The 12,184-nt window shown below is 43.4% G+C and overlaps 1 protein-coding gene across 1 annotated transcript; it reads left to right on the forward strand.

Moving 5' to 3' along the window:
* Window positions 1-913: 913 nt before the first annotated feature.
* On the forward strand, window positions 914-11,526 carry SMIM11 (small integral membrane protein 11). Its single transcript, XM_008568316.1, has 5 exons — window positions 914-993; window positions 3,642-3,724; window positions 4,301-4,399; window positions 8,958-9,135; window positions 11,343-11,526. The coding sequence occupies exons 3-4, from the start codon at window positions 4,388-4,390 to the stop codon at window positions 9,120-9,122; spliced, it is 177 nt and encodes a 58-aa protein (XP_008566538.1). The 5' UTR covers window positions 914-993; window positions 3,642-3,724; window positions 4,301-4,387; the 3' UTR covers window positions 9,123-9,135; window positions 11,343-11,526.
* Window positions 11,527-12,184: the final 658 nt, after the last annotated feature.

Genomic DNA, 12,184 nt, shown 5'->3' on the forward strand with positions numbered 1-12,184 from the left:
TCCAGATAACCTCAGGTTAAGTCACAGCTCTGGCCCTTGCTGGCTTCAAAACCCTGAAAACATTAGTTTAATCTCTTTGTATCTCCATTTCCTCATTTGTGCAATGTCCTTTATAGGCTTGTTATGAGGCTTAAATTAGATAATGGCCTCAAAGTGCTCAGAACAAAGGTATCTGTGTTACTTTCTCCGGGGGGAAAACTTTCCTTGTTAACAGACCGAAGTCCCCCACCCCTCAGCTTGTTCTTCCCTCTGCAGTCCTAACATTTCGTACTTCATCACCACAGAGTCAAAATGGTATTTGGAGTTGGACCGCCTGGGTTCAAATCTCGATTCTGCCACTGCAAATCGCGCGTTTTCCAGTGCCAGCCGCTTAGTCTCCCCTGGCCTCAGTTTCCTCTTCCACAGAGGAGTGAGCAGAGCACGTAGGAGAACTCCACTAACACTGCCTCTCGCTGTCCTTTTATTCGAGCGCGCAGCGTGTGCACTCCCCGGGGCAGGGACCGAGTGTGCTCAAACTCTGCACGCGCTTGCGTTTACGAAGCGTTAGCTGAATGAAGGCATCCGAGAACCTAGTACTGGGGCACCCTACTATGAACTCAAAGGAAAATGCACGGACGCTGTCAGAAATGATTTGGACACTTCTTATGGGGACCCACGTGTCCTCAGCTGCAGACAGCTTCGAGGAGGAATCCAGGGAATGCGGGACAGCTGAGAGCGGGGGAGCCTCGCCACGTCCGCCCTCCCGCCGCCATCCTCCTCCAGCGAGAACTTCCCTCTGGGCCCGGAAGAAAGTGTCCGGTCCACACCCTGCGGGTCCCCTCCGGCGGGGTCTATCACCACACCTGTCCCCAACCACAGCCCCACGACCGCTGCCCGGGCCCACTGCGCCGGCGCGCAGAGCGGTGCATTTCGGGAAGTGTAGTTTTCCTGGCAGGACTGTGGGAGCCGTGGTTTGTGGGCCGGGTGGGCGCCGGAGGCTCTGCCGCCGGACCTGTAAGTGTGTGACGTCCGGGTCGGCGGAAGCCTGACCCGAACACCGAGAGCTATCTGTGGTGTCGGGTCCGGCGGCCGACCCTGCGTTCGCTCGCGTTTTCTCTACGGGACAAACGCCTGCCGGCCCCGGCCGCGAGGCGCCGGCTCCCCGGGTGGGACCGGGAGGGTGAAGGCCGCCATGGCCGCAGCCGCGGAGCGCTTGGGACCGGGGGCTCCCACGATTGGTTCCGGCCAGACGGTGTTGGTTTCCGAAAGGTCTTGGGGGACCAAAGGTCTGGACACCCTGTTTTGTGGAAGGGTGGAGGAAGCGATGGCAGGCCCCGGCCCTTATCTTCGGGTCTGAGGGGGCAGGAGTGTTCCTGAGTGTTGAGGAGAGGACGTCAGTCCGGCCCCCGGTTTACCGAGGGGAAGCTGAGGTCCAGAGAGGTTCAGCGACTCGCCCAGGGTTGCACAGGAGGGCACAGGCACCAACGTTGCCCTGCTAGGCTCAGGGCATGGCCTGATTAGTGGCTGGAACGAGTTAGACACCAAGAGACAGATTGAACCGCGAGTTTGTTAGGTGTGCCAAGAAGACGTAGTTGTGGACAGCACATTGTCCATGTTGCTTTAATTGGCTTTACCAAAATAAGCCAATAGCATTTTTTTGTTTCTAAGAGAAACTTGGCAACGGTAAAATTAGGATATTGTTGCAGTAAAGGAAATAGAAATATTAGAGTTGTATGTAAACCATTTATTATTTTTGAGTTTTAAGCTAAGATTGTGGATAGTTCCGGGGGAAGTTTAAAATTCCCTGCACTTCGTAGATTTTATGTTCCTCAAGACTGTGCCCATCTTGTTGGTTTTTGCAGTTCAGATCTCAAATACCAGTTGCCTCGTGTTTCTAGTATTGCATCAGGAGTACATGGAGCAGCGTAGCCAATAGTTTACTGATATTTTTTAGCTTTCTTAGTTCTCATTTGCAGAAGGCCTGCAGGGTGCTATGAAAATGGCTGATTCAGGACATGTAATTTAAGGGAGGTGGGGAAAAGTTGTATTTCAGAGACCGTGGGTGGGAATGAGCTGAGCTGAGCAGGGTGGTTTGCCCTAGTCTCCCACCCTCACCCCACCTCTTCCACTACCATTGCAGATTGACTTTAAATATGTTTCTTTCCTGAAGAGCTTGAATTTTATCACTCTAGGTATGAAATTGAGGCACCTGCCAGTATATTTTTGTAGTCAGGTTTTGTGATATCAGAGAGGATGGTGAGTTGTGAGTTCCAGAGTTGCAGAATCATCCTTTGGATTCTAATTTTAAAAATGAGAACACTTTGATTCAGAGGGTTAATCACTTGCCTCAGGTCATATTTCCCACCGTTGGTGCTACCAAAAAATAGAATCCAGATCTCCAGTTCTTCTGGTCTTTGGATTACTGTTCTTTGTTCCATCCCTTGCTGTCTTGCAATGACTGCATTTTGCCCTTCAGCATGGCATGTCCGTTAGTGGAAGGAGAGATATTTATCATAATAACAGTGGTTGACATTTATTTAGTGCTTTCTATGTGCTGAGCGTGATGTTTAGTGTTTACAGTCCAATCTCTGAAGGAGAATTTACAGATTAGGGAATTGAAGTTTAGAGAAGCTAAGAGACTTGTCCAAGGTCATACTGCTAGAAAATGTAGCATGTGTTTGCCAAAGGCCAGATCACTGGATGTTCTTTTTAATTTTTCTTCCTGTAAGCTTTTTTTGACCTATTTGTTGTCCTTGACCTTGGGAATCAATATCCTATATACATCAATTCACTGAGTATGTGATTTGGCCTCATGCGGGAACAGCCAAACTCACCTACTATATTTGTTCACAACTCAGTTAAAACAGGAATTGTAAAAATAAAATTTACAAGAAAAACATTTTGTTTTAATATACAACATGGCTGATCCCTAAGATTACTAGAGATTACTCTAAGTGAAAATTCTAGCAACAGGTTAGGAGCATGTTTCTCTAGTGCAGGTCAGAATCTGCTACTACATAAAGACAAGTGGGCCATTTATACATGAAAGAAATGAGCACCTTCGGTCACCATCATCACATTTAAACAGATCTGTGGTTTAAATTCTTGTGGTTAGCTTATCTGACTTTGAAAAAGTCATGGGGAAAACTTGGTTATCTTTTGCCACCTGCTAGATTGTTTTCAAGATGCTATAACATTGAGTAGATGAGGTATGAACTTTTTATATTTCGATGCTTTCATAATTGAAAGTTTTTATAAAACGTCTTTCTTGAGGTTCATCTTATCCCCATAGTAAAGGCCTGGGAAATTTCCTGCTGCTTTTCTTAATTCTAATTGTAAGTGCATTTAAAGAAAAGTGATCCCATGATTTTATGAATGCAGAGCTCTTTGACTGGTCAGACTAGATGGGTTTGAATCTCAGTCCCACCTGTGAGACCCTGCATGTGTTACTTAAACTTTGTTTCCTTGTCTATAAAGTGGAGGCAATAAACTACCTCATAGGGCAGTCGTGAAGACTAAATGAATTAACTCATCTCAGCACTTTAGCGTGGCCTGGCACAATAAAGTTAAGCTATGATTATTATGCCCTAAGTCATCGAATTTTAGAAAAAGTAGGGGCCCTAGAGACCCATCTGTTTGATACCTCTGTTCTTTACTTACAGATGGGACCGAGGCCCTGAGAGAGAAGTCACTTACCAGAGTGTGTAAGGTCTTCATCCAGAGCTCAAGTGTTCTGGCTCTTGGGGTATGTGTCATATTCTAAAAATAGTGACATGAGCAAATCCTGTCCTGCCTTGTCATTTCCTGCCTCACCCTTTAGAAGGTCTCCCCCATGTTTTAGAGGGAATTCTACATATGAATTGCTTTCTTAGCAATTTCCTCCTGTCATTTACTCCCTTCCCTACAGAAAATTTTTTAAAAACCAAGATTAGCTTAATTAACACTCAGAGGACCTGAGAAACAGAAAGACACTCATCACAAACCAGCTCATGTTCAGGGCAGGAGGTGGGTGGAGGGACAGCTTTTGGACTTGGACTGTTAGGTCCACAGATGAATGGAATGGGAGCACATGTCCCCGCAGGAGCAGCACAGCCGCATCTGCTGGGGGCTACAGGGAGCTGCGAGGAGAGCTTTCCACTCAGCAAGGGCCAGACCTGTCACAGTCCTTGCCCAGCCCATCTGCTTCCCACCAGGCCATAGGTCACTGTGTTCAGGTGCAGAGCTTGCTCTCTCTGCTCACTGGCCAGTCTCCATCAAAGAGATGGCTTCCTAAGGTGGTCTGCCCTAGAAACCCCAAATTGATTTGTTTCTTTTCTTCCAGCCCAGGTCCGACCTTCTGGTTCCCTTTCCTCATGTACTTGTCTGGGGGAACTATATTGGTCAAGAGTGAATTCACAGTTGGTCCACCATGAACTGGAAGGTGAGAATAGTTTTAAACATCTGTGGCTTGGATTTTTTCTTTTTTCCTGGTTGTGAAAGTTCAGAATAACAGTTCTACAGCAGTACAGTTGGCCCCTCTGTATCCACAGGATCTGCATCCGTGGGTTCTGCATCCGTGGATTCAACCAACTGTGGATTAAAAATATTTGGGGGGAAAAAAAAGATAAGAAATAACAATACAACGTTAAAAAATAGCACAGATGGAAAATACAGTATAACAATTATTTATGTACTATTTACTTTGTATTAGGTATTATAAGTAATTTAGAGATGATTTAAAGTATCTAGGAGAGTGTCTGTAGGTTATATGCAAATACTATGCCATTTTTTATCAGGGTCTTGAGTACCCGCAGATTTAGTTAGGAGAGGGGGGTCCTGGAACCAATCCCTTGTGGATACTGGGGGATAGATTAAAAAGAAAAAGTAGATGAAAGCATAATAATTTTAATGTTTTAAGTTAAAACATGTAAATGTACATTTGCTGACCAGGCTTCTGGAGGAAGGCCAGGTCTTTTCTTTGAGTATGTGTTCACTAACTTCCGATCTGCCTCACTTTTTTTTTTTTTTACAAAAACCATACCTTTAAAGCTTCACCTGCAATTTCACATTTTGGTTTCCTTAAAGTAGATGCAATGAATTCTTGTGTTCTCCCCCAAATTCATATGTTACAACCCTAATCCCAATGTGATGGTATTTGGAGGTGGATCCCTCAAGAATGGGATTAGTGCCCTTATGAAAGGGACCCCAGAAAGCTCTCTCATGCTCCTTCTGCCATGTGAAGACTCAAGAAGTCGGCAGTCTGCAACCTGGAAGAACACCCTCACTAGAACCCAACCATGCTGCACCCTGATCTTGGACTTCCAGTCTCCAGAACTGTGAGGAATACATGTCTGCTGCTTATAAGTCTCCAGGCTATGGTACTTGTTGTAGCAGCTCAAATTGACTAAGACAGCAGATTAAGATCTTATGAAGCAATCTACATATAAAATCTTTCCAATATTTTTATGCTCTTCTTTCCTAATCTTTTGTCTTGCCAACAGCATTTTTTTTTCAACTCAAACTTGAGTCTTTCAAAGCATTCAACATAGTTTTTGTGGAAACAACCTTTTCTTTACACATCTTTCCAATATTTTTATGCTCTTCTTTCCTAATCTTTTGTCTTGCCAACAGCATTTTTTTTCAACTCAAACTTGAGTCTTTCAAAGCATTCAACATAGTTTTTGTGGAAACAACCTTTTCTTTACACATCATGTTTCATAAGTGTTGTGTTTAAATAAATGGTCTATTGTAGCATCAAGTACAATTTAAACTGGTCAGAGAATAAACACAACTGGTCCCTGTAAAACATTAGATTTAGCTAGGGTAAGCAGAAGTTCAGGGGCAGCCAGAGGGTAACCTGCTAGCTGCAAGTATTCAGTGGGCTGTGGACAGCAGTCAGCAGGTTTTAGAGGGAAAGGAGAGTGTCACTTTATATCCCTGAGGTCAGTAAGGTGAGGTGGAGGTTGGTTAAGAGAGAAGCCACTTAAATTTATTTAAAAAATAAACCATTCCCATTTCACAGGTACTGGGGTTTTGTTTTTAAAAATTAGTGTAGATCTAGTCCATCCAAACAATATTCATTTTCTTCCTTGAAGATCTGTATGTTTTGAGAGATATAAGGGGTTTGTTAGAAGGAACCGAGGTAGATATTTAACAATGGAAGCTTAGTACCCTAGAGACGGGCAGGAAAGAACCATTCCCATTTCACAGGTACTGGGGTTTTGTTTTTAAAAATTAGTGTAGATCTAGTCCACCCAAACAATATTCATTTTCTTCCTTGAAGATCTGTATGTTTTGAGAGATGTAAGGGGTTTGTTAGAAGGAACCGAGGTAGATATTTAACAATGGAAGCTTAGTACCCTAGAGACGGGCAGGAAATGGGGCCCTGAAGCTCTTCAATGTAGCCCTTTTAGTGTCCTTGACCTCTGCTGTCCTTACTCTGCTTCCTTCTCAGTCCTGAAACTTCTGCCTCTTGCCATCTCCTCTTCACTACCTTTTAAAAGAAAGTAAATGCTGAAACCACATGCCTGTGTCCATTTGGTGTGTTTCCATTTCAATGGGTTTTTCTAGCTTTTGGTTGGGGTAGTACATTTTTGCAACTACTAAAGCTAAGTTTCACGTGTAGATCACGGAGAACCATGGGCTATAATGTGGGCTTGCTCGTAATAGGCTCCGGTGGCTCATCCATAGAGATTTAGAAAACGGGAAGAGAGTAGCTTTTCCCAAAATGAGTCAGTGCTTCAGTTAGCCTAGAAAATCCTAATAACCATAAAAAGAAGTTTATATAACACATTAAACATTCTTTTCTTAGCTGGTTTGTATACATGGAGTCAAACCTTTACATCTCTAAAATGTGAACCTTCAAGAAAGTAGATGAATTAGAGGGTAATTGGGGGGAGGGAGGTAGCCATAGGTCTGAGGGAGGAAGAACCTGGAAAGAAAATCAATATTCTAAGCTTCTTGCATTTACCAGGATAAAAAATTTAAAAATTTTATTTTTGTAACTTTTTTAGTCTTCTATACTGTTGCCAAAGCGATCTTTCTGAAACATATATTGTGTCAATTCTGGACTGTTAAATGACTTCCTGGTTGAAAACTATTATCTAGTTACTGAGTATTCTTCTGTTCTTATTGTCTTAGTTAAAACAATTTAAATATTTGAATTCCCCCATTCATTATATTTCCATAGTATCACATTACAACCTTCCTCAAATATCAGCTCCTAACCAGTTAAGTAATTCCAGAGGTAGGGAGTCCAGTTGCCTTTGTTAAATTCAATAGCCAAGCCATTGTTTGTTTGTGTAACTTAATTGTAAAATTGATAGGGTTGGTGAGAGCATCATATATGAGGGTACTTCAGAGAGTTTATGGAAAATTTGTATTATATTTCAATTCTATTTTTCCATGAACTTTTTGGAGCACGCTTATATGTTATAGGATAATGTAATGATGAAGAGTCAGGCTTCAGAGCAGTCACAGGTGGGTCAGACTCTACCTCGCTGATGACTAACCTTTCCACATTGCTGTACAGTCAGGGAATTCTGTCCACCTCATGGGGAAGTGTAAGGAAGAAAGGGAAAAATCCATGTAAGGCACTTAGCACACAGTTAAGTTCCCAGTATATGACAACTGATGCTACAACTTCTAGATGTGGATTTCAATGAAATTTTTGAATAAAATTATAGGAACATATATGTACATAAATTGTGATTTTATTCCATTTCATTGAAAACCAGTAATCAGTAGAAAGGAGTCTGGCCTAGGGGTTAGAATGTTCATTCCAACTCTAGCCTCGTCCTGAATGAACTGTGTGACATGGGTAGGCCTCTCAGCCTCTGTGAGCAGAACACAAGGGTAGACGAGGTCATCATTAAAATTCTTTATAGTCCTCCAGTTCTATGAGCGTGTTGTTCTCAGCTAAAGTTTTCACTAACTCGTTTCAGATCAGCATTAATTAAATTATTACAAGGAGGTTCAAATGTACTTCCTGTAGTAGAATCTCATTTTATTGGTATTACATATAATAAGTGATGTTCAGTAGTTTAACCTAATGATTTCATTGTGATAAATCCTACCTAGTCATCTAAAATAATCATTACTTAGAAAAACATACCTTTCCACTTTATTTGGGAAGGAATTTTTAACCACTCATAATTATCATTCAGGTCGTACTAAGCATGTTTAAGAAAGTAGTGTGGTATTTACTTTGTGATACCATGGGGATATACAGAATTTTATAATAAAATCTACTAGTGCAGAGTGAGTAGTTCAAATCCATAGTTATTCCCTAGACTTCATTTTAGCCAATGGGTTAAAACTTCCCTTTAATAAGAAATTACAAGAGCAGTTAATAAGTAGCTAAGTTTTAATGTTTGAGTTTTATTGTATTTTATCTGACTTCAAGTGCCAGTGCTAATGAGTCACTGGAACCAAGAGGAATCATAGTGTACTAAAGCTGGAGAATCCAGAAGGAAGGTCTGGTCCTGCCTTACTCTGCACGTGAACAGAAGCTCAAAAATGTCCAGTGACTGACCTGGGTTGCACAGTCAGTGGCAGAGCAGAGCTATCACCCAGCCCTCCTGGGTCCAGCTCCTTTACTGGACCATGCTGCTGCCTTAGAAGCAGAAGGCTTAGGTGAGTGGCAAATCACATGGTTAAGTTGTGAGAGACCAGAGTTGTTATGTCTGTTTTTGACTGGAAAAAACTCTGTGAAGCTAATAGCAAGGGCAGACCTGTAACTAGACTCAGGTGACATGGGGACAGGACCTTGTCTGTCTTGGTCTCCAGTGTAGTCCCAGCACCTAGCTTCATGCCTGTTACCTAATAGGTACCGAGTAAATATTTGTTGAATGAAGGAACATAAAAAGAAACACTTCATATCAATGATGGAACATTTAAAATGGTTTCTTTCTTCTTCAAGGTTCTTGAACACGTGACAATAAAAGGAAACATTTCATATCAATGATGGAACATTTAGAATGGTTTCTTTCTTCTTCAAGGTTCTTGAACACGTGCCCCTGCTGCTCTATGTCTTGGCAGCGAAAACATTAATTCTCTGCCTAGCATTTGCTGGAGTGAAAATATACCAACGGAAAAGATTGGAAGCAATACAGCAAAAACTGGAGGCTGAAAAGAAAAAGCAATCAGAGAAGAAGGATAACTAAACTGAAATCAAAGGTACTGGGGCTTTGCAAATGCAAACTATCGAATGGGTTGGCGCAGGCCAATCAGTGACAGTGACAGATCCCAGAGTTATGTGTCCGTTGGGTCTGAAGGGCTGCAGAGGGCATGTGACCCTACCTGTCCTCTAAGGTAGAACAGCTCCATAGAAGGGCCAGGTGTGCACATCCTGATCCTTGGCTTTGTCTGCCACCAAGCCACAGTGTGTCGAGGATTAGTCCACTGTGCTCTAAACTCTGTTCTTAATGAGTCTTGGGTCACAGGACTCTTGAGAGTGGATCTTCTCTCTAGAGAAGGACACATGGTAAAAACACCTGCAGTTGTGCATAAACTTGAAGATGTGGGTGGGGAAGGGGGAGGTGGGAGTCACAGGTCATTTGAAACCCCAAGATTAGGGAACCCTGTTATCTTCGAGATAAAGTCTGACTCCTTGGTATGGCAAGTAAATCCCTTCCCAGTCTGCCCTTAACTCAGATTTCATTTGCCACCTCCCCTGCCAACTGTCCAGGATCCTGCAGGCCATTCCTGGATCATGACTGATGTTCACTTCATGCCCCTAGGCCTTGCCTTTTAGTCCCCTGGCCTAGAGGACCCTTCCCGAGGACCTCCACACTCCCCTGCCAACTGTCCAGGATCCTGCAGGCCATTCCTGGATCATGACTGATGTTCACTTCATTCCCCTAGGCCTTGCCTTTTAGTCCCCTGGCCTAGAGGACCCTTCCCGAGGACCTCCACACCAGGCATGAGGGCTGACTCATTGCTGTAGGCCAGTGCCTATCACAGTGCACACAGGAGGGCCCAGATTAGTTTGTGGAGTTAAATAGGAGGGTACTTCAAAAAGTTCATGGAAAAAGAATGAAAAGATAATACGAATCTTTCCATGAGCTTTTTGAAGTACTCTCATACATCAAGGCACCAGGAAGTTATTATGAAGCCACTGTTACAGATTTAACATATGACAGTTAGCAATTTCCTTGATTTTGGTGTGTTGATCTGATTTCATTTATCAGTTTGAATTCTTTGCTTCTCAAAAAATTAGATTCAACTATGGTAGCTGGGAATTCTAGATCAGTGGTTCCCAAACCTGGCTAACAATCAGAATTGCCTGGGGTGCTTATTAAAAGTTCAGGCTCCTGGGCTCCAGCCTCAGGGTGAGTGTGTTATGTCGATGGTTGGGTATGGGCATCTGTTCTTGCAAAAACCCATTAGGTGATTCTTGCATAGTCCCCTCAACAACAGGTCGTTGTGTAAACCACTGGATTAGGTGACCTCCAAAACCCCTGCCCACTCTGAGACTTCATGCTTCAGCTAATAGGGATTTCCTTACACTACTTTTTTAGTTGTTGAGGTTAAAGGTGTGCTTACTGGTGATAGTAACAACACTTACTAAATGCTTATTCTGTGCTAGGCATTTGCTAAGCATTTCACACATAGCTGTGTTATTCAGTCCTCTGACAACTCTCTGAGGTACATGCAGATGGAAAGAAGGGCTCACACCCACATGTTGAAGCACAGAACCAGAAATTGGACCAGGTCAAACACATCCAACCACTGTGCCCACCCTGATCTGCCTCACTGTCCTGATTGCATGACAGTGAGCTTGGAGAAGACGTCACTCTGTCACTTGCCCCCTCTGCCATCCACCCATCCCTCTCTGGCTGTAGGCTTTTACCGGGTGGAAGAAGTTACTGTTATGGGGCCTTGCCTCTTTATTTATTTATTTATTTTAAGATTGTTTATTGACTGAAACTCAGGAGTGGGCACTAGGGTGGGGAAAGAGGGAGCACTTAGAAATTAAAAAGGGTGGGGAGAGGCAGTTTTAATTGAACATTGCTGATTGAACTTATAGTTCCAACAGTCATCATTTTTTGTGTTAAGCTGAGAAAAGGAAGATTAGGTGTGAGATCCTAATCCCGTTTTCCTCCCACAGACCTCACCAGAGAAATGCAGTGAAGTCAGTGCTGGACAGCTCACATAGCTGAGCTGGGAAGTGACTAAGGGAATCCGTCTTCCTCCTAGGCTGGCAGTTTAGCAAAGACGGGAGCATTGCTTTAAACAAAAGCATTTCCGGATGGAAGGAAATTGTGATGCTAAAAATACATTCATTAATAGATAAACTTCAGTGGTTTCTGTTCAAGTCTAAATGGTTGAACATAAGGGTTAATGCTGACATTTCCTACTTATCCCTTTGGCTTCCTTTCTAGATTTGGCAACATAAATGTCAGCTTGAATGGACTCCAGCTGAGAAGAAAGAGAAGAAAGGCTTAATGATTAATTGTCAGAGGATAAACTCTCAACCTATACTTTTAAGTTAAAATAATGAACTTTTTATGCTTTTAAAAGAACCAATATTTTGTTTACTAAAATTAAATACCTTTGTAAAAATGGTGTCTCTAGTATTTGGAATAAGTCAAAGTGTGTGGGACTCTCTCATACACACACACACACACACACACACACACACACACACACACACGTTGTGAAAGAAGGAAGTTTTGCCCACCTGCACTTCCCCCAGCACTTCCTGGATCACAGGTGCACGTCACAGAGGGCTGGGCCACAGAAGTACCATCTGCTGTAGGGATAAGAGTCCCAGGCAGTGGAGGCCTCTGCCAGCTCTCCTTCATCAGCCCGCTGGGCCCTCTCGTGGGCTGCCACCATGCACCTGTTTTCTCCACTTTCCCTCCTATGAGTGCCATCACCCTGTTTCGTCGTTACTATGGAGGAGGCTGTGTGCTGGTCCAGGAGAGTTGGCTCCTGGGCCGACCTGTGAGGGAGGAAGTGCAGGGTGAGAGCCATCTGTCGTGAGGAACACTGGGTCTAGGAAGAAGTCACTTTGTCCAGTCCTGTTGTGAGAGCACAGAGGAGCCCCAGGATGGGTTTTGTCCTTTCCTTACCAGCGCTTGCTTGTTGGGCTTTGCTGATAAGAGATGAAGGACAGGGCACTCATTGGAGACTTTAAAATTGAGAGAAGTGCAGTAAGATTTTCCTCAGAACCTAACCCACTGAGATCCATGTTAAAAAGATTTATGTCTCTTCTCTCAAG

The sequence above is a fragment of the Galeopterus variegatus genome, unplaced genomic scaffold (genome assembly GCF_000696425.1).
Source record: "Galeopterus variegatus unplaced genomic scaffold, G_variegatus-3.0.2 Scaffold398, whole genome shotgun sequence".
NCBI classification, from domain to species: Eukaryota; Metazoa; Chordata; class Mammalia; order Dermoptera; family Cynocephalidae; genus Galeopterus; species Galeopterus variegatus.